Genomic DNA, 22250 nt, shown 5'->3' with positions numbered 1-22250 from the left:
ATATCTCCTAAACTATGAAAAACTTGTTTTGCTCATATCTCCTAAACTATGCGTCCTACAGGGAAAAGGAGCTTAATTCATGACCAACCCCCAAAAAATCGAAAATTCCATCCAAATCCTGAAAAAATTTAAATTTTTATATGAAAAACTTGTTTTGCTCATATCTCCTAAACTAGCGAAAAGAAGCTTAATTCATGACCACTCCCAAAAAATTGAAAATTCCATCCAAATACTGAAAAAATTTAAATTTTTATATGAAAAACTTGTTTTGCTCATATCTCCTAAACTATGCGTCCTAGAGCGAAAAGAAGCTTAATTCATGACCACTCCCAAAAAATCGAAAATTCCATCCAAATACTAAAAAAATTGAAGTTTTTATATGAAAAACTTGTTTTGCTCATATCTCCTAAACTATGAAAAACTTGTTTTGCTCATATCTCCTAAACTATGCGTCCAAGAGCGAAAAGGAGCTTAATTCATGACCAACCCCCAAAAAATCGAAAATTCCATCCAAATCCTGAAAAAATTTAATTTTTTATATGAAAAACTTGTTTTGCTCATATCTCCTAAACTATGCGTCCTAGAGCGAAAAGGAGCTTAATTCATGACCACCCCCAAAAACTCGAAAATTCCATCCAAATCCTGACAAAATTGAAATTTTTATATGAAAAACTTGTTTTGCTCATATCTCCTAAACTATGAAAAACTTGTTTTGCTCATATCTCCTAAACTATGCGTCCTACAGGGAAAAGGAGCTTAATTCATGACCAACCCCCTAAAAATCGAAAATTCCATCCAAATCCTGAAAAAATTTAAATTTTTATATGAAAAACTTGTTTTGCTCATATCTCCTAAACTATGCGTCCTAGAGCGAAAAGGAGCTTAATTCATGGCCACCCCCAAAAAATCGAAAATTCCATCCAAATCCTAAAAAAATTGAAATTTTTCTATGAAAAACTTGTTTTGCTCATATCTCCTAAACTATGCGTCCTAGAGCGAAAAGGAGCTTAATACATGACCACCCCCAAAAAATCGAAAATTCCATCCAAATCCTGAAAAAATTGAAATTTTTATATGAAAAACTTGTTTTGCTCATATCTCCTAAACTATGCGTCCTACAGCGAAAAGGAGCTTAATTCATGACCAACCCCCAAAAAATCGAAAATTCCATCCAAATCCTGAAAAAATTGAAATTTTTATATGAAAAACTTGTTTTGCTCATATCTCCTAAACTATGCGTCCTACAGCGAAAAGGAGCTTAATTCATGACCACCCCCAAAAAATCGAAAATTCCAACCAAATCCTGAAAAAATTGAAATTTTTATATGAAAAACTTGTTTTGCTCATATCTCCTAAACTATGCGTTCTACAGCGAAAAGGAGCTTAATTCATGACCACCCCCAAAAAATCGAAAATTCCAACCAAATCCTGAAAAAATTGAAATTTTTTTATGAAAAACTTGGTTTGCTCATATCTCCTAAACTATGCGCCCTACAGCGAAAAGGAGCTTAATTCATGACAACCCCAAAAAAATCGAAAATTCCATCCAAATAATGAAAAAATTGAAATTTTTATATGAAAAACTTGTTTTGCTCATATCTCCTAAACTATGCGTCCTACAGCGAAAAGGAGCTTAATTCATGACCAACCCCCAAAAAATCGAAAATTCCATTCAAATCCTGAAAAAATTGAATTTTTATTTGAAAAACTTGTTTTGCTCATATCTCCTAAACTATGCGTCCTACAGCGAAAAGGAGCTTAATTCATGGCCACCCCCAAAAAATCGAAAATTCCATCCAAATCCTGAAAAATTTTAAATTTTTATATGAAAAACTTGTTTTGCTCATATCTCCTAAACTATGCGTCCTACAGCGAAAAGGAGCTTAATTCATGACCACCCCCAAAAAATCGAAAATTCCATCCAAATCCTGAAAAAATTGAAATTTTTATATGAAAAACTTGTTTTGCTCATATGTCCTAAACTATGCGTCCTAGAGCGAAAAGGAGCTTAATTCATGACCACCCCCAAAAAATCGAAAATTCCATCCAAATCCTGAAAAAATTGAAATTTTTATATGAAAAACTTGTTTTGCTCATATCTCCTAAACTATGCGTCCTACAGCGAAAAGGAGCTTAATTCATGACCAACCCCCAAAAAATCGAAAATTCCATCCAAATCCTGAAAAAATTGAAATTTTTATATGAAAAACTTGTTTTGCTCATATCTCCTAAACTATGCGCCCTACAGCGAAAAGGAGCTTAATTCATGACCACACCCAAAAAATCGAAAATTCCAACCAAATCCTGAAAAAATTGAAATTTTTATATGAAAAACTTGGTTTGCTCATATCTCCTAAACTATGCGCCCTACAGCGAAAAGGAGCTTAATTCATGACAACCCCAAAAAAATCGAAAATTCCATCCAAATACTGAAAAAATTGAAATTTTTATATGAAAAACTTGTTTTGCTCATATCTCCTAAACTATGCGCCCTAGAGCGAAAAGGAGCTTAATTCATGACCACCACAAAAAATCGAAAATTCCATCCAAATCCTGAAAAAATTGAAATTTTTATATGAAAAACTTGTTTTGCTCATATCTCCTAAACTATGCGTCCTACAGCTAAAAGGAGCTTAATTCATGACCAACCCCCAAAAAATCGAAAATTCCATCCAAATCCTGAAAAAATTGAATTTTTATTTGAAAAACTTGTTTTGCTCATATCTCCTAAACTATGCGTCCTACAGCGAAAAGGAGCTTAATTCATGGCCACCCCAAAAAAATCGAAAATTCCATCCAAATCCTGAAAAAATTGAAATTTTTATATGAAAAACTTGTTTTGCTCATATGTCCTAAACTATGCGTCCTAGAACGAAAAGGAGCTTAATTCATGACCACCCCCAAAAAATCGAAAATTCCATCCAAATCCTGAAAAAATTGAAATTTTTATATGAAAAACTTGTTTTGCTTATATCTCCTAAACTATCATAGAGCGAAAAGGAGCTTAATTCATGACCACCCCCAAAAAATCGAAAATTCCATCCAAATCCTGAAAAAATTGAAATTTTTATATGAAAAACTTGTTTTGCTCATTGAATAAAATTGGGATGAGGAGAGGATTGGGGAGCACCAAGAGTGACGACTGGACAAGACTCCAAAGACTCTCTTTGTTGTTGTGGACTGTATGTAGGTATCACAGAGAAGACTATGTCCCACAAGTGTAACGTCAGCAGAACGAACTGGTGGATACAGATGATAAACGAAACCGCTTTGTTATGATGGTTGGAAATGATGTCTCAAGCAAGGAGATATCATAACCCAGCACAATAAGTCAAACCCAGAAGAAAAAAAGGAGTAACACACGTGGGTTAGAATTCAAGTGGATGGTTTTATTAACGATGTTAATTCTCACCAAGTGTTTGGGTATGCAGCTGCCGGAAAAGTGCCAGATTGATTGTTTCCTACGAGATAGGAAACCTAATATTTTTATTTTAGAACAATTTGAAGTTTGATTATGATTTGACGTTTCTTTTATGCTTATTTTATAACAAGGTTTATACTAAAATTCAAGTGATTTTCAAACTAATTTCAGTTAAAATTCAATAGATTTCAAATACAAAAATTCATAACATAATATTAAAATTCAATAATAAGTCTAAACAGTCGTGTTTAGACATGGCGCCGGGCTTAAGAATGACTTGATTGGTGGGTCGCACAAAGCACTGTTGCTAATGACCGAATGGCATCTGATATGATATGCTGATTGATGGAAGGTTGAGAAGAAGCTTTCCGTTTAGATTGTTGTTGCTTGCGTTTGTTGATCCTTTTGTTTGGACGGGTTTTAGTATGTTGAGTTTGACTTGGTTGCTGTGGCCGTTTGTTCTGTGGCTTTCGTTGCTTTTGACGGTTGTTAGAGTGGGAGTAGATAGTTGGCTCACTTGGATGTAGCATAGTGTGATGGTAGTTCTTACATTTACGGCATTTATTTTCGGATATGCAATTTCCAACTGTGTGGCTTTTTGCTAGGCAATTTACACAGTATTTGAACTGCCGCACTGTTCTACATCTTTCCATTGGTTGCATCTTTATGAATTTTGGACATACACGAATTCCATGATATCGCCTACACAACAAGCAGCGATACACATCCGAGTTGGGCCTTTCAGAAATACTTTGTGCTCTGTAAAAATAAAATATGGAGTGCGGTTAAAGTGTAAATGATCCTCCACTTTAGTGGATAATCATATGGTTTCGTTGTTACTTAGTAAATTATTATTCGGATTCAGGGGAACTCAAGTACGGTAATAAGCACAATTTAACTATTGGGCGTTTCATTAGACCAGCTGCGGTACGAACTTGAACAACTCTAATCTTCCCATCTTGGCCGGGTTGAGTATTTTCAATCCTGCCTAGTCGCCATTCACTTGGTGGCAGCAAATCATCTACCACTACGACTAAATCACCCACCTTGACATCGGTTTGTGGAGTTTTCCATTTATACCGTTTCTGAAGCGATTTTAAGTAATCCTCCTTCCAGCGTACGGTAAATTGGTGGTGAAGAGCTTTTAGTTTCATCCAACGGTTGGTAAGAGAAATGTTTGGAGATATGGGTTCAGGAAAAGCTAACATAGGGGACCCTCTAAGGAAGTGACCTGGTGTAAGTGCACTCAGGTCCGAGGGGTCTTCTGACAACGCTGATATAGGCCGAGAGTTCAAAACTCCTTCAATCCGTGCCAAAATAGTGGCGAATTGTTCAAAAGTGAACCTGTGAGAGCCAGCAATTCGTTTAAAATGGTATTTAAAGCTTTTAACGGCTGATTCCCATAGGCCACCCATGTGGGGAGCATGTGGGGGGATGAAGCACCATTCGAACCCATGAGTAGAATATTTATTCGATATATCTGTGCAAGCCATTTTTATAAACTTAGAAAATTCCCTAAGCAACAGTCTGCTAGCCCCAACAAAATTTCGCCCATTGTCCGATACTACCCTACGGGGTAGTCCTCGCCTCCCAACGAAACGAGCGAATGCCGCTTCAAAAGCTGCCGAGGAAAGGTCCGAGCATGGCTCCAAATGAACAGCCTTTGTGGCAAAGCAAACAAATACCGAAACATAAGCTTTTATTGAAGGGGTTCTTCGTAAATATGAGCTCTTGAGCTCAAAGGGACCGGCGAAATCTATTCCAGTAACATGGAAAGGGGGTGAAATCGTAGTTCTATCGAGGGGTAATGGTGCCATCATTTGAGAGCACAACTTGTGTTTAAAAACAACACACGTTTTACATTTATGGATTATATTCTTGATTCGAGGCTTTAGCCTCGAGATATAAAACTCGGTTTGGACCATTCTGCACATTAGCGTGCAGTCTGCATGTGCAAGAAAAGTATGGAGATGAGAGAGATAAAGTCGGCAAAATCTTGAGTTGCCTGGAAGTATTACTGGATGCCGTTCGTTATAAGGAATGTTCGATTGAGATAATCGACCATTCACTCGAAGAATCTGGTTGCCATCAATGAATGGATTTAGTGTAGATAAAGGGCTTTTTTGTGAAATTGGATTACCTTGTAAAAGAGCATGGTATTCGTCTTTGAATGCGTGAAGCTGAGATAAATGAATTAATCTATTTTTGACAAATGTTATCTCATTTTGAGAGATATTTATACTGGGGAAAGCATTTTCCAATACGGCATTTGCATGTGTGCGACGATGAAAACGAAAAATATAACAAATCACCCTTAAAGCCTTGCCATAAGAAGAAAATCTGTCCAATATATCAGCATTTTCAGACGTTACATGAAGATTTTGTACGAGTATTTTTGGCTTTGGATGAGTTATTGGGACCATTTCCGGCCAAGAAGATGGGGGAGCAGTAATCCATGATGGGCCATTCCACCATAGCTTAGAATTTTTCAAATCATGAGGTTTGCACCCTCGTGTGCCAAGATCTGCAGGGTTTTCATTTGTTGGAACGTGTCGCCACTGGGCATTAGGAACAAGAGTATGTATCTTTGAGGTACGGTTGGCAACAAAAGTTTCCCACGACCATGGAGGCTTCGATAACCAACCCAGTACAATTGAGGAGTCTGTCCATAGATACGTATGAGTAATTTCAAAATTGAAAATAGACAAAACATAATTTACTAGTTTCGCAAGTAACTCGGCTCCATTGAGCTCCAGACGTGGTAAGCATATAGTCTTGAGTGGCGCTACTTTACTTTTAGCAACCAATAAGTTCGAGCATGAATTACAATCTGAGCCAACCACCACATAAACGCATGCGCAATATGCTGCCTTAGATGCATCTGCAAAGCCATGAATTTGTATTCGATCAGATGGCATATATCGAAACCACCGAGGGATTTTGATGTCATCGATTTGAGAAAAATCTTTTATAAGACATTCCCACGTTAAATGTGATTCTTTGCTTATTGGTGAATCCCAATCTAACCCCTCAAGCCATAGCTGTTGCATTAGCATTTTGGCTCGTATAGTAATTGGCGTTATCCAACCAGCTGGATCGAACAATTGAGCCACCGCTGAGAGAACCTTTCGTTTTGTCATGTTCATTGTTGGTTCAATGGGATTCAGAGAATATGAGAAACTATCGGTCAAAGCGTTCCACTTTATTCCAAGAGTTTTTGTGGAACTGGCCTCATCTAGTCTTAAAAAGTCTAGATCGTACATGTCTTCGGGAGGCAAATGATTCAATAACTGAGAATTATTGGAAGTTATTTTCTTTAGAGGGAAACCCGCGGATTTAAGTGTAGAAATCAATTGGGTTTGGAGATCTATTGTCTCCTCTAAAGAAAACCCTCCAGAGAGAATATCGTCCACATAAGTTTCCTTTCTTAATATGGTAGATACCTTTGGGAACTGTGTCTCACAGTCCGAAGCTAGCTGCAGCAGAGTACGGATCGCCAAAAAGGGAGCGCAATTTATACCAAAGGTCACTGTACGCAATTGGTAATCTTTTATAGCGCTATCAGAAGATTTCTGATATAAAATTCTTTGATATTGCCGATCATTTGGGTGTACTAAAATTTGCCGGTACATTTTCTGAATGTCACCACTGAAGACATATTTGTACTTTCTCCAATTCAATATAGTTGATATGAGATCAGTTTGAAGAGTGGGGCCAGTTAAAAGAACGTCGTTGAGGGAAAATCCAGATTTGGATTTTCGAGAAGCATTAAAAACAATTCGTACTTTTGTGCTTTTATGCTCGGGTCGCACTACAGCGTGGTGAGGGAGATAAAAAGAATAAAATTTCCCCTCGGAGAAAACTTCATTTGAAGACGTTTCTTCCATGTGTCCCATTGATAAATATTCCTCTAAGACTGAGTTGTATTGAACCTGAAGTTCAGGATTTTTTGACAGATTATGTTCCATTCTGGACAACTGTCCCAGGGCAATGAATCTTGATGATCCTAAATGAATGGAATCTGAAAACTCTTTTCTAAAGGGTAACCGTACGATATATCGACCATCGACTCCTCGTACTGTCGTTTTCTTGTAAAATTCTTCGCAGAATTGATCCTCATCGGATATTGGATGTGAAACGGGAATATTTTCTAACTCCCAAAAAGTTTGAAGAATTTCGTTCAAAGAGGAATCCTCAGAAGGCAATACACTGGTTGTGAATGCACGAATTGGTTCTATCTTCATGGGGCCACTTAGTACCCAACCAAAAATCGTGTTATAAGCAGATGCTTCTCCACAAATGTTCTTTTTTATGCCATCAATATTAATATACTTCTCAGAGTCATTGCCCAAAATTAAGTCAATTTGTGAAGATTTATTAAATGAAGGATCTGCCAAATCAAGTTCGTTGAGTTCATTTGGATTCGGAACGGTAAACGAAATCGATGGTAACTTTTGTGTTACTTTTGGAAGAACTATTGCTGTGATGGGTATTTTCAGATTGTATCTTGATGAATATAGTACCAATTCACATTCCTTACTGGCAGATAGTTTTTGTTCTCCAATTCCGTATATATCGAAAAGGGCTTTCCGATAAGGAATTTGGAGAAGATTCCTGGCCCTTTCGGAAAGAAAAGTCCTTTGAGAACCAGGATCTATCAGTGCTCTAAGAGTATACAATTCTCCCTTAAGGTCAATTTGAACAAGAGCAGTTCGAAGCAAAATGGTTTCGTTGCCTGAGCAAAAATTTGCTTGTACCTGGGAGTTTCGTGCCAAACCTGAGGAAGATGGACCGTCATTTAAGCCCTCGATTCTATTGTCGGAGGTTCGATGAGTTTCAGAGGCCTTAGCTGTTCTTTCGCTGTTATTGCCTTCAGTTTTGATGAGAGATTTGTCCTTCAAATGAAGCAATGTGTGGTGTGATTTCTGACACACAAAGCATTTATTCTTACTCTTACATTTCTGTTTCTTGTGAAAGGGAGATAGGCAGTTATTGCATAATTTATTTTTGAAAACAAAATCTACTCTTTCCTGTTCCCCGAAGTTTCGAAATTTGGGACATATGCGCAGAGAATGGTTTTCACCACATAAAGGACATGTAGAGTTCAACTTTTCCTGAGAATGGTATACTTGAGTTCGACTTACATTAGATTTAGGGTGAATATAACCATCTTTTATTGAACGAATGCTGGATAAACGTTCAACAATTTCAAACCTATCTATAAGAAACTCATCCAGTTGGGACCACATTGGCAGTTCGTTGTGGGATTTCAGGGATTGTTCCCACAAGGATAACGTTTTATCCGGAAGCTTGGTTGAGATCAAATAGATCAAAATAGGATCCCAATGTTCAACTTTCACATTAAGTGTTCTAAGCGTGGCTAAACAGTCATTCACCGTTGACTGAATTTTCTGAACCGAATCACTCGTTTCTTCCGCTGCCACCGGGATGTTGAACAATATTTTAAGCTGGTTATCGACTAGTACACGCTTATTTTCATAGCGTGTTTTCAGAGCCTTCCACGCCAAGTCAAAATTCTCATCACAGAGCGAGTATCTTTTGACTATTGCACCAGCAGATCCCTGGGTTTTATTCCTCAGGTGATATAGCTTTTGTGCGGGCGTAAGTTTTGGGTGGCTTACATAAACCGCCGTGAACATATCACGGAAAGACGGCCATTCCTCGTACCCGCCTTTAAAAACCTCAGTGTCACAAGGGGGAACTTTTATGTAAACACTAGGTGAATCATTATTAGGAGAGTCCAAACTAGGACGTGGAGGAGGTAAATCATTTGGCGAGATCCCTATTCGGGAAGCCATTTCACGAGGATTTGGGGAAGACGTTAACTTCAATATATCTAAAAGACAGTCTCTTGAATTAAAAAAGGCCTCATTGCATACACCGAAATTAACTCTAGCTTTCTCCCTGACTTCCTTAGTAATGGCCGAATCAGAAGATAGCATAAGTGACTCGTAGGAAGAATTTAAACTTGCCCACCTGGCCTCTAAATCTTCCATTTTAGCCTGACCCAGCGATTCCGTCTGTTGGACTACATCCAACTTATCAATATAGGAGCAAAGCATAAGGAAATGGTCGTAGTCGAAATAAAATTTCATTTCTTCCCTGGTCATTCCCTTAGTTTCCCCACATAGGGTCATGTCCTCGGTACCCTCGTTCGGCATTTCAAATAATAAATATTTCAGATACAGATAGAGAAAATTGTGTCACGTTCAGACACAGGTATACAATCGCGTTACTTTCAAAATATCAAAAATGTTTCAGTTCTACAAGAACAAGCAGACATAGGAATCTCAATTTCCCAAATAAAGCAAAATAATAACAAAATGTTTTAGTTCAACAAGAACAAGCAGAAATATTCATCAGATTTTCGAAAAAAAAAAAACAATTTTTACAACTTATGATAGTTTCAACAAATCAAATACTTGTTCAAAATCTCACGATCTGAACCAATTCCCAAAATATAGCGATTGTACTATCCAAATATGACAGATCTGTACGATCTGGATCGGATCAGTTGCAATAAATAAATAGTAAAAATCTTCGCGATCGAGAAAATTTTAACAAACGATATTTCTAGCGATATAGTTTTTAGGGTGACTATGAACCTTATTTGTACTGGGGAAAAGTTAGAAACCAAATATAATTTTTGCACACAAATTATATTTTTGCGTTCGAGAAACTTTTATCAAAGGATATGTTAAGCGATATAGTTTTTAGGGTGACTATAAACCTTATTCGTACCGAGAAAAATTGTATGCATATAATCTTCGCGTATAAAATATATTATAGATAAAAAACATAAATAAATAATGTATGGAAATCCACTTTCAAAGCAAAAACTCCCAACAAATTTGTATAGGTCTCTGGTAGATTTCAACCAAATATTTGTATATTTAATTTTTCCTCCTTAAAATGAAGAACAGTAATTTTACCGAAATTGTTGAGTTACTATATACACTTTTCATAGTTTGATAAGTTCATAATTTTCACATAAACCAATGAATTGTGCAGAAAAAAAATCGTACATGAATATAGAAACTTTGTTTATGATCGATCAAATTCCAAATTAAACAATTATTTTTCATACAAATTCAAAATATTAAAGTTTTTTTCGCAGGAAATAGTTTCTGGATTACTTTCAAACAAATCAAATAAATGCCTTTGTGTATGATGCTTTGAGTAAATTCCAAAATTGCGTTCAAATTTCGAAAAAAATTAAAATAATCTGACGTTGTATAGTATGGCGAAATAGTTTATGGGTGACTATAAAATCTTGCGATATTATAAATTCCAATTTTTCCGATTCCAAAAGTAATTTTCACATTTTTAGCATATTATATTCATTTTTGCCGTACTTCTTCACAAATTGTATATGTGTGGTAGCCTTTCAAAAATCCTTGTTGAACTGGCTTTTTTATTTGGGTGTAAACTGCGTATTATGAAACACAGCCTGAGTGATGTGGAACCTAAGTTTCTTCTTCTTCTTTTGAAAAATATGTATATGTGAGAGTGTTTGCGACCAAAGAAGAAGAAAATAAAGAAGCAGAAGAGCGTTTATATGTTTGATGAATATAAATATGTCACACTTTCTCACAGGTATAGTATGTTCGTAGCACAATAATAAAGCGAAATTATTGTTGTTGAGAAATTGAATTTATATGAATATTTAGGTAAAATTTACATGAAATAATAAAAATCTTTACCTTGTAAAATCCGTGTAGCTTGTTGCAATTTATTTATATTTATTTTGTTAGAGATTTGTTTATTTTGACCGGACCAAAATTTTGGCGTTATTTAAAAATTATTTGTTGTAATTTTGTTGTTAATCTGTTGGATGTCAATTTTAATTTTGGAATGGTGTATACATTGTGGATATTAATATTTTATGTTTGTGTATGTATTGTATAATTTTCATTAAGAGGTTAACGTATGATTTTCAATTTCATAGTATGATTTTCTCATGCTGAAATAAAATTATTTTATAAATCATCGCATATTATTTTCTGATGCTGATGAAATTGGCACTTCTAGGTGTCTCTTCAACTTTCGATTTGCAGATGACAATGCATCAAATTGATAAAACTTATCGATAGCATTTATCGAAAATTTGACAAAAAAGAAGCATGCAAAAATAATATGAAGACATGGGTAGACATAAGAAGAAAAGAATTGAGATGGAATATATGAAAATGACGTTAAGAGAATGATGTAATCAAAATGGATATATGTAACCACATTTCAGGGCGTATGCAATTTTTTGATTTTGCTTTGAACCGCTATTTTTGCGAACTCTTTTGGTTTCGTTTTCCTCAATAACGGTTTAAAAAAATATATATCATATATATATATTTTTTTATGAACTTTAAGCAAATTACGCAACTGAAATTTGTACCACGTGTTACAAAAATGTATTAAAATTTAACTTATGCATGCACATTTTTCATATTTGTTTTTGCGTTTTAGCGAAATTATATATTTATTTTTAGAATTTTGCCTCTATTTCCATACCACTTTTTGTGGAATCATTGGCAAAGCTTTTTAAGAAAAATATAAGTTTTTGACACTATTTTCGGACAGACAATTATTTTTATGAATTTGACGCATTGCCTTTTTCAATTTTGAAGACACTTTCTTTTTTTTTTTAAATTCTCCATTCAACACATTTTTATCTATGTTTTCCTAGAAAAGTTTTCGAAGCTTTTCACACAACTATTTCTATATTCACCACACGGACGGACAGCAAATTTTAATTTTAATAAATTTATATGTAATTTTCATAATTAAACATAAAAATTCTGGCAAAGATTTCTTTAAATTTGTACGCACTACAATCAAAATAAATGCACTTATTCCGACCTTTTTAATCAAAGCTCTTTCGCTTACCGTACCCGAAATGACACTGAAGAGTGATATTACATTCCAAGTAGGAGTTACCTCATTTCGTTGTGTGGAGTGATCTTCTCTGTTGCTGATTTATTTTCTCTTGACGAGAGGACCATGAATAAAATTGGGATGAGGAGAGGATTGGGGAGCACCAAGAGTGACGACTGGACAAGACTCCAAAGACTCTCTTTGTTGTTGTGGACTGTATGTAGGTATCACAGAGAAGACTATGTCCCACAAGTGTAACGTCAGCAGAACGAACTGGTGGATACAGATGATAAACGAAACCGCTTTGTTATGATGGTTGGAAATGATGTCTCAAGCAAGGAGATATCATAACCCAGCACAATAAGTCAAACCCAGAAGAAAAAAAGGAGTAACACACGTGGGTTAGAATTCAAGTGGATGGTTTTATTAACGATGTTAATTCTCACCAAGTGTTTGGGTATGCAGCTGCCGGAAAAGTGCCAGATTGATTGTTTCCTACGAGATAGGAAACCTAATATTTTTATTTTAGAACAATTTGAAGTTTGATTATGATTTGACGTTTCTTTTATGCTTATTTTATAACAAGGTTTATACTAAAATTCAAGTGATTTTCAAACTAATTTCAGTTAAAATTCAATAGATTTCAAATACGAAAATTCATAACATAATATTAAAATTCAATAATAAGTCTAAACAGTCGTGTTTAGACACTCATATCTCCTAAACTATGCGTCCTAGAGCGAAAAGGAGCTTAATTCATGACCACCCCCAAAAAATCGAAAAGTCCATCCAAATCCTGAAAAAATTTTAAATTTTTATATGAAAAACTTGTTTTGCTCATATCTCCTAAACTATGCGTCCTACAGCGAAAAGGAGCTTAATTCATGACCACCCCCAAAAAATTGAAAATTCCAACAAAATCCTGAAAAAATTGAAATTTTTATATGAAAAACTTGTTTTGCTCATATCTCCTAATCTATGCGTCCTACAGCGAAAAGGAGCTTAATTCATGACCACCCCCAAAAAATCGCAAATTCCATCCAAATCCAGGAAAAATTGAATTTTTTATATGAAAAACTTGTTTTGCTCATATCTTCTAAACTATGCGTCCTACAGCGAAAAGGAGCTTAATTCATGACCACCCCCTAAATATCGAAAATTCCATCCAAATCCAGGAAAAATTGAAATGTTTATATGAAAAACTTGTTTTGCTCATATCTCCTAAACTATGCGTCCTACAGCGAAAAGGAGCTTAATTCATGACCACGCCCAAAAAATCGAAAATTCCATCCAAATACTGGAAAAATTGAAATTTTTATATGAAAAATTTGTTTTGCTCATATCTCCTAAACTATGCGTCCTACAGCGAAAAGGAGCATAATTCATGACCACACCCAAAAAATCGAAAATTCCATCCAAATACTGGAAAAATTTAAATTTTTATATGAAAAATTTGTTTTGCTCATATCTCCTAAACTATGCGTCCTAGAGCGAAAAGGAGCTTAATTCATGACCACCCCTAAACAATCGAAAATTCCATCCAAATCCTGAAAAAATTGAAATTTTTATATGAAAAACTTGTTTTGCTCATATCTCCTAAACTATGCGTCCTAGAGCGAAAAGGAGCATAATTCATGACCACCCCCAAAAATTCGAAAATTTCATCCAAATCCTGCAAAAAATTGAAATTTTTATATGAAAAACTTGTTTTGCTCATATCTCCTAAACTATGCGTCCTACAGCGAAAAGGAGCTTAATTCATGACCACCCCCAAAAAATTGAAAATTCCAACAAAATCCTGAAAAAATTGAAATTTTTATATGAAAAACTTGTTTTGCTCATATCTCCTAATCTATGCGTCCTACAGCGAAAAGGAGCTTAATTCATGACCACCCCCAAAAAATCGCAAATTCCATCCAAATCCAGGAAAAATTGAATTTTTTATATGAAAAACTTGTTTTGCTCATATCTCCTAAACTATGCGTCTTAGAGCGAAAAGGAGCTTAATTCATGACCACCCCCAAAAAATCGCAAATTCCATCCAAATCCTGGAAAAATTGAAATTTTTATATGAAAAACTTGTTTTGCTCATATCTCCTAAACTATGCGTCCTAGAGCGAAAAGGAGCATAATTCATGACCACCCCCAAAAAATCGAAAATTCCATCCAAATACTGGAAAAATTTAAATTTTTATATGAAAAACTTGTTTTGCTCATATCTCCTAAACTATGCGTCCTAGAGCGAAAAGGAGCTTAATTCATGACCACCCCTAAACAATCGAAAATTCCATCCAAATCCTGAAAAAAGTGAAATTTTTATATGAAAAACTTGTTTTGCTCATATCTCCTAAACTATGCGTCCTACAGCGAAAAGGAGCTTAATTCATGACCACCCCCAAAAAATCGAAAATTCCATCCAAATCCAGGAAAAATTGAAATTTTTATATGAAAAACTTGTTTTGCTCATATCTCCTAAACTATGCGTCCTACAGCGAGAAGGAGCTTAATTCATGACCACACCCAAAAAATCGAAAGTTCCATCCCAATTCTGAAAAATTTTAAATTTTTATATGAAAAACTTGTTTTGCTCATATCTCCTAAACTATGCGTCCTAGAGCGAAAAGGAGCTTAATTCATGACCACCCCCAAAAAATCGAAAAATCCATCCAAATCCTGAAAAAATTTAAATTTTTATATGAAAAACTTGTTTTGCTCATATCTCCTAAACTATGCGTCCTAGAGCGAAAAGGAGCTTAATTCATGACCACCCCTAAACAATCGAAAATTCCATCCAAATCCTGAAAAAAGTGAAATTTTTATATGAAAAACTTGTTTTGCTCATATCTCCTAAACTATGCGTCCTACAGCGAAAAGGAGCTTAATTCATGACCACCCCCAAAAAATCGAAAATTCCATCCAAATCCAGGAAAAATTGAAATTTTTATATGAAAAACTTGTTTTGCTCATATCTCCTAAACTATGCGTCCTACAGCGAGAAGGAGCTTAATTCATGACCACACCCAAAAAATCGAAAGTTCCATCCAAATTCTGAAAAATTTTAAATTTTTATATGAAAAACTTGTTTTGCTCATATCTCCTAAACTATGCGTCCTAGAGCGAAAAGGAGCATAATTCATGACCACCCCCAAAAAATCGAAAATTCCATCCAAATACTGAAAAAATTTAAATTTTTATATGAAAAACTTGTTTTGCTCATATCTCCTAAACTATGCGTCCTAGATCGAAAAGGAGCTTAATTCATGACCACCCCCAAAAAATCGAAAATTCCATCCAAATCCTGGAAAAAATTAAATTTTTATATGAAAAACTTGTTTTGCTCATATCTCCTAAACTATGCGTCCTAGAGCGAAAAGGAGCTTAATTCATGACCACCACCAAAAAATCGAAAATTCCATCCTAATCCTGGAAAAAATGAAATTTTTATAGGAAAAACTTGTTTTGCTCATATCTCCTAAACTATGCGTCCTAGATCGAAAAGGAGCTTAATTCATGACCACCCCCAAAAAATCGAAAATTCCATCCAAATCCTGGAAAAATTGAAATTTTTATATGAAAAACTTGTTTTGCTCATATCTCCTAAACTATGCGTCCTAGAGCGAAAAGGAGCTTAATTCATGACCACCACCAAAAAATCGAAAATTCCATCCTAATCCCGGAAAAAATGAAATTTTTATATGAAAAACTTGTTTTGCTCATATCTCCTAAACTATGCGTCCTAGAGCGAAAAGGAGCTTAATTCATGACCACCCCCAAAAAATCGAAAATTCCATCCAAATCCTGGAAAAAATGAAATTTTTATATGAAAAACTTGTTTTGCTCATATCTCCTAAACTATGCGTCCTACAGCGAAAAGGAGCTTAATTCATGAGCACCCCCAAAAAATCGAAAACTCCATCCAAATCCAGGAAAAATTGAAATTTTTATATGAAAAACTTGTTTTGCTCATATCTCCTAAACTATGCGTCCTACAGCGAAAAGGAGCTTAATTCATGACCACGCCCAAAAAATCGAAAATTCCATCCAAATCCAGGAAAAATTGAAATTTTTATATGAAAAACTTGTTTTGCTCATATCTCCTAAACTATGCGTCCTACAGCGAAAAGGAGCTTAATTCATGACCACCCCCAAAAAATCGCAAATTCCATCCAAATCCAGGAAAAATTGAAATTTTTATATGAAAAACTTGTTTTGCTCATATCTCCTAATCTATGCGTCTTAGAGCGAAAAGAAGCTTAATTCATGACCACCCCCAAAAAATCGAAAATTCCATCCAAATCCTGGAAAAATTGAAATTTTTATATGAAAAACTTGTTTTGCTCATATCTCCTAAACTATGCGTCCTAGAGCGAAAAGGAGCATAATTCATGACCACCCCCAAAAAATCGAAAATTCCATCCAAATCCTGAAAAAATTGAAATTTTTATATGAAAAACTTGTTTTGCTCATATCTCCTAAACTATGCGTCCTAGAGCGAAAAGGAGCTTAATTCATGACCACCCCCAAAAAATCGAAAATTCCAACCAAATCCTGAAAAAATTGAAATTTTTATATGAAAAACTTGTTTTGCTCATATCTCCTAAACTATGCGTCCTAGAGCGAAAAGGAGCTTAATTCATGACCACCCCCAAAAAATCGAAAATTCCATTCAAATCCTGAAAAAATTGAAATTTTAATATGAAAAACTTGTTTTGCTCATATCTCCTAAACTATGCGTCCTAGAGCGAAAAGGAGCTTAATTCATGACCACCCCCAAAAAATCGAAAATTCCATCAAAATCCTGAAAAAATTGAAATTTTTATATGAAAAACTTGTTTTGCTCATATCTCCTAAACTATGCGTCCTAGAGCGAAAAGGAGCTTAATTCATGACCACCCCCAAAAAAATCGAAAATTCCATCCAAATCCTGAAAAAATTTAAATTTTTATATGAAAAACTTGTATTGCTCATAGCTCCTAAACTATGCGTCCTACAGCGAAAAGGAGCTTAATTCATGACCACCCCAAAAAAATCGAAAATTCCATCCAAATCCTGAAAAAATTGAAAATTTTTTATAAAAAACTTGTTTTGCTCATATCTCCTAAACTATGCGTCCTAGAGCGAAAAGGAGCTTAATTCATGACCACCCCCAAAAAATCGAAAATTCCATCCAAATCCTGAAAAAATTGAAATTTTTATATGAAAAACTTGTTTTGCTCATATCTCCTAAACTATGCGTCCTACAGCGAAAAGGAGCTTAATTCATGACCACCCCCAAAAAATCGAAAATTCCATCCAAATCCTGAAAAAATTGAAATTTTTATATGAAAAACTTGTTTTGCTTATATCTCCTAAGCTATGCGTCCTAGAGCGAAAAGGAGCTTAATTCATGACCACCCCCAAAAAATCGAAAATTCCATCCAAATCCTGAAAAAATTGAAATTTTTATATGAAAAACTTGTTTTGCTCATATCTCCTAAACTATGCGTCCTACAGCGAAAAGGAGCTTAATTCATGACCACCCCCAAAAAATCGAAAATTCCATCCAAATCCTGAAAAAATTGAAATTTTTATATGAAAAACTTGTTTTGCTCATATCTCCTAAACTATGCGTCCTACAGCGAAAAGGAGCTTAATTCATGACCACCGCCAAAAAATCGAAAATTCCATCCAAATCCTGAAAAAATTGAAATTTTTATATGAAAAACTTGTTTTGCCCATATCTCCTAAACTATGCGTCCTAGAGCGAAAAGGAGCTTAATTCATGACCACCCCCAAAAAATCGAAAATTCCAACCAAATCCTGAAAAATTGAAATTTTTATATGAAAAACTTGTTTTGCTCATATCTCCTAAACTATGCGTCCTAGAGCGAAAAGGAGCTTAATTCATGACCACCCCCAAAAAATCGAAAATTCCAACCAAATCCTGAAAAAATTGAAATTTTTATATGAAAAACTTGTTTTGCTCATATCTCCTAAACTATGCGTCCTACAGCGAAAAGGAGCTTAATTCATGACCAACCCCCAAAAAATCGAAAATTCCATCCAAATCCTGAAAAAAATTAAATTTTTATATGAAAAACTTGTTTTGCTCATATCTCCTAAACTATGCGTCCTAGAGCGAAAAGGAGCTTAATTCATGACCACCCCCAAAAAATCGAAAATTCCAACAAAATCCTGAAAAAATTGAAATTTTTATATGAAAAACTTGTTTTGCTCATATCTCCTAATCTATGCGTCCTAGAGCGAAAAGGAGCTTAATTCATGACCACCCCCAAAAAATCGAAAATTCCATCCAAATCCTGGAAAAATTGAAATTTTTATATGAAAAACTTGTTTTGCTCATATCTCCTAAACTATGCGTCCTAGAGCGAAAAGGAGCTTAATTCATGACCACCCCTAAACAATCGAAAATTCCATCTAAATCCTGAAAAAATTGAAATTTTTATATGAAAAACTTGTTTTGCTCATATCTCCTAAACTATGCGTCCTAGAGCGAAAAGAAGATTAATTCATAAACACCTCCATAACATCGAAAATTCCATCCAAATACTGAAAAAATTGAAATTTTTATATGAAAAACTTGTTTTGTTCGTATCTCCTAAACTATGCGTCCTAGAGCGAAAAGGAGCATAATTCATGACCACCCCTAAACAATCGAAAATTCCATCCAAATCCTGAAAAAATTGAAATTTTTATATGAAAAACTTGTTTTGCTCATATCTCCTAAACTATGCGTCCTAGAGCGAAAAGGAGCTTAATTCATGACCACCACCAAAAAATCGAAAATTCCATCCAAATCCTAAAAAAATTGAAATTTTTATATGAAAAACTTGTTTTGCTCATATCTCCTAAACTATGCGTCCTACAGCGAAAAGGAGCTTAATTCATGACCACGCCCAAAAAATCGAAAATTCCATCCAAATCCAGGAAAAATTGAAATTTTTATATGAAAAACTTGTTTTGCTCATATCTCCTAAACTATGCGTCCTACAGCGAAAAGGAGCTTAATTCATGACCACCCCCAAAAAATCGCAAATTCCATCCAAATCCAGGAAAAATTGAAATTTTTATATGAAAAACTTGTTTTGCTCATATCTCCTAATCTATGCGTCCTAGAGCGAAAAGAAGCTTAATTCATGACCACCCCCAAAAAATCGAAAATTCCATCCAAATCCTGGAAAAATTGAAATTTTTATATGAAAAACTTGTTTTGCTCATATCTCCTAAACTATGCGTCCTAGAGCGAAAAGGAGCATAATTCATGACCACCCCCAAAAAATCGAAAATTCCATCCAAATACTGGAAAAATTTAAATTTTTATATGAAAAACTTGTTTTGCTCATATCTCCTAAACTATGCGTCCTAGAGCGAAAAGGAGCTTAATTCATGACCACCCCTAAACAATCGAAAATTCCATCCAAATCCTGAAAAAAATTGAAATTTTTATATGAAAAACTTGTTTTGCTCATATCTCCTAAACGAAAAAGAGCTTAATTCATGACCACCCCCAAAAAATCGAAAATTCCAACAAAATCCTGAAAAAATTGAAATTTTTATATGAAAAACTTGTTTTGCTCATATCTCCTAATCTATGCGTCCTAGAGCGAAAAGGAGCTTAATTCATGACCACCCCCAAAAAATCGAAAATTCCATCCAAATACTGAAAAAATTGAAATTTTTATATGAAAAACTTGTTTTGTTCGTATCTCCTAAACTATGCGTCCTAGAGCGAAAAGAAGATTAATTCATAAACACCTCCATAACATCGAAAATTCCATCCAAATACTGAAAAAATTGAAATTTTTATATGAAAAACTTGTTTTGTTCGTATCTCCTAAACTATGCGTCCTAGAGCGAAAAGGAGCTTAATTCATGACCACCCCTAAACAATCGAAAATTCCATCCAAATCCTGAAAAAATTGAAATTTTTATATGAAAAACTTGTTTTGCTCATATCTCCTAAACTATGCGTCCTAGAGCGAAAAGGAGCTTAATTCATGACCACCCCCTAAATATCGAAAATTCCAACAAAATCCTGAAAAAATTGAAATTTTTATATGAAAAACTTGTTTTGCTCATATCTCCTAAACTATGCGTCCTAGAGCGAAAAGGAGCATAATTCATGACCACCCCCAAAAAATCGAAAATTCCATCCAAATCCTGGAAAAATTGAAATTTTTATATGAAAAACTTGTTTTGCTCATATCTCCTAAACTTTGTGTCCTACAGCGAAAAGGAGCTTAATTCATGACCACCCCTAAATATCGAAAATTCCAACAAAATCCTGAAAAAATTGAAATTTTTATATGAAAAACTTGTTTTGCTCATATCTCCTAATCTATGCGTCCTACAGCGAAAAGGAGCTTAATTCATGACCACCCCCTAAATATCGAAAATTCCAACAAAATCCTGAAAAAATTGAAATTTTTATATGAAAAACTTGTTTTGCTCATATCTCCTAAACTATGCGTCCTAGAGCGAAAAGGAGCATAATTCATGACCACCCCCAAAAAATCGAAAATTCCATCCAAATACTGGAAAAATTTAAATTTTTATATGAAAAACTTGTTTTGCTCGAAAAGGAGCTTAATTCATGACCACCCCCAAAAAATCGAAAATTCCATCCAAATCCAGGAAAAATTGAAATTTTTATATGAAAAACTTGTTTTGCTCATATCTCCTAAACTATGCGTCCTACAGCGAGAAGGAGCTTAATTCATGACCACACCCAAAAAATCGAAAGTTCCATCCAAATTCTGAAAAATTTTAAATTTTTATATGAAAAACTTGTTTTGCTCATATCTCCTAAACTATGCGTCCTAGAGCGAAAAGGAGCATAATTCATGACCACCCCCAAAAAATCGAAAATTCCATCCAAATACTGAAAAAATTTAAATTTTTATATGAAAAACTTGTTTTGCTCATATCTCCTAAACTATGCGTCCTAGATCGAAAAGGAGCTTAATTCATGACCACCCCCAAAAAATCGAAAATTCCAACATAATCCTGGAAAAATTGAAATTTTTATATGAAAAACTTGTTTTGCTCATATCTCCTAAACTATGCGTCCTAGAGCGAAAAGGAGCTTAATTCATGACCACCACCAAAAAATCGAAAATTCCATCCTAATCCTGGAAAAAATGAAATTTTTATATGAAAAACTTGTTTTGCTCATATCTCCTAAACTATGCGTCCTAGAGCGAAAAGGAGCTTAATTCATGACCACCCCCAAAAAATCGAAAATTCCATCCAAATCCTGGAAAAAATGAAATTTTTATATGAAAAACTTGTTTTGCTCATATCTCCTAAACTATGCGTCCTACAGCGAAAAGGAGCTTAATTCATGAGCACCCCCAAAAAATCGAAAACTCCATCCAAATCTAGGAAAAATTGAAATTTTTATATGAAAAACTTGTTTTGCTCATATCTCCTAAACTATGCGTCCTAGAGCGAAAAGAAGATTAATTCATAAACACCTCCATAAAATCGAAAATTCCATCCAAATACTGAAAAAATTGAAATTTTTATATGAAAAACTTGTTTTGTTCGTATCTCCTAAACTATGCGTCCTAGAGCGAAAAGGAGCTTAATTCATGACCACCCCTAAACAATCGAAAATTCCATCCAAATCCTGAAAAAATTGAAATTTTTATATGAAAAACTTGTTTTGCTCATATCTCCTAAACTATGCGTCCTAGAGCGAAAAGGAGCTTAATTCATGACCACCCCCTAAATATCGAAAATTCCAACAAAATCCTGAAAAAATTGAAATTTTTATATGAAAAACTTGTTTTGCTCATATCTCCTAAACTATGCGTCCTAGAGCGAAAAGGAGCATAATTCATGACCACCCCCAAAAAATCGAAAATTCCATCCAAATCCTGGAAAAATTGAAATTTTTATATGAAAAACTTGTTTTGCTCATATCTCCTAAACT

The 22250-nt window shown here is 34.5% G+C and overlaps 2 protein-coding genes across 2 annotated transcripts in view; both read right to left on the bottom strand.

Annotated features, from left to right (window-relative positions):
- Positions 1-4272: 4272 nt before the first annotated feature.
- Positions 4273-9603, bottom strand: LOC142235498 (uncharacterized). Its single transcript, XM_075306753.1, has one exon. It carries the CDS (start codon positions 9601-9603, stop codon positions 4273-4275), a length of 5331 nt encoding a protein of 1776 aa, XP_075162868.1.
- A 2774-nt stretch (positions 9604-12377) lies between these two features.
- Positions 12378-22250, bottom strand: part of LOC142235489 (uncharacterized) — a 28582-nt gene continuing 18709 nt past the window's right edge. Inside the window, exon 2 of the mRNA XM_075306744.1 lies at positions 12378-12586. Within this exon, the coding sequence (XP_075162859.1) occupies positions 12378-12586 (209 nt within the window). The remainder of the gene's footprint in view (positions 12587-22250) is intronic.

The sequence above is a fragment of the Haematobia irritans genome, chromosome 1 (genome assembly GCF_050003625.1).
Source record: "Haematobia irritans isolate KBUSLIRL chromosome 1, ASM5000362v1, whole genome shotgun sequence".
In the NCBI taxonomy this organism is placed as follows: Eukaryota; Metazoa; Arthropoda; class Insecta; order Diptera; family Muscidae; genus Haematobia; species Haematobia irritans.
This window is presented reverse-complemented; position numbering and strand designations above follow the sequence as displayed.

Coding starts and splice junctions, on each gene's coding strand:
- LOC142235498 (XM_075306753.1), bottom strand. CDS start 9,603: ATGCCGAACGAGGGTACCGAGGACATGACCCTATGTGGGGAAACTAAG.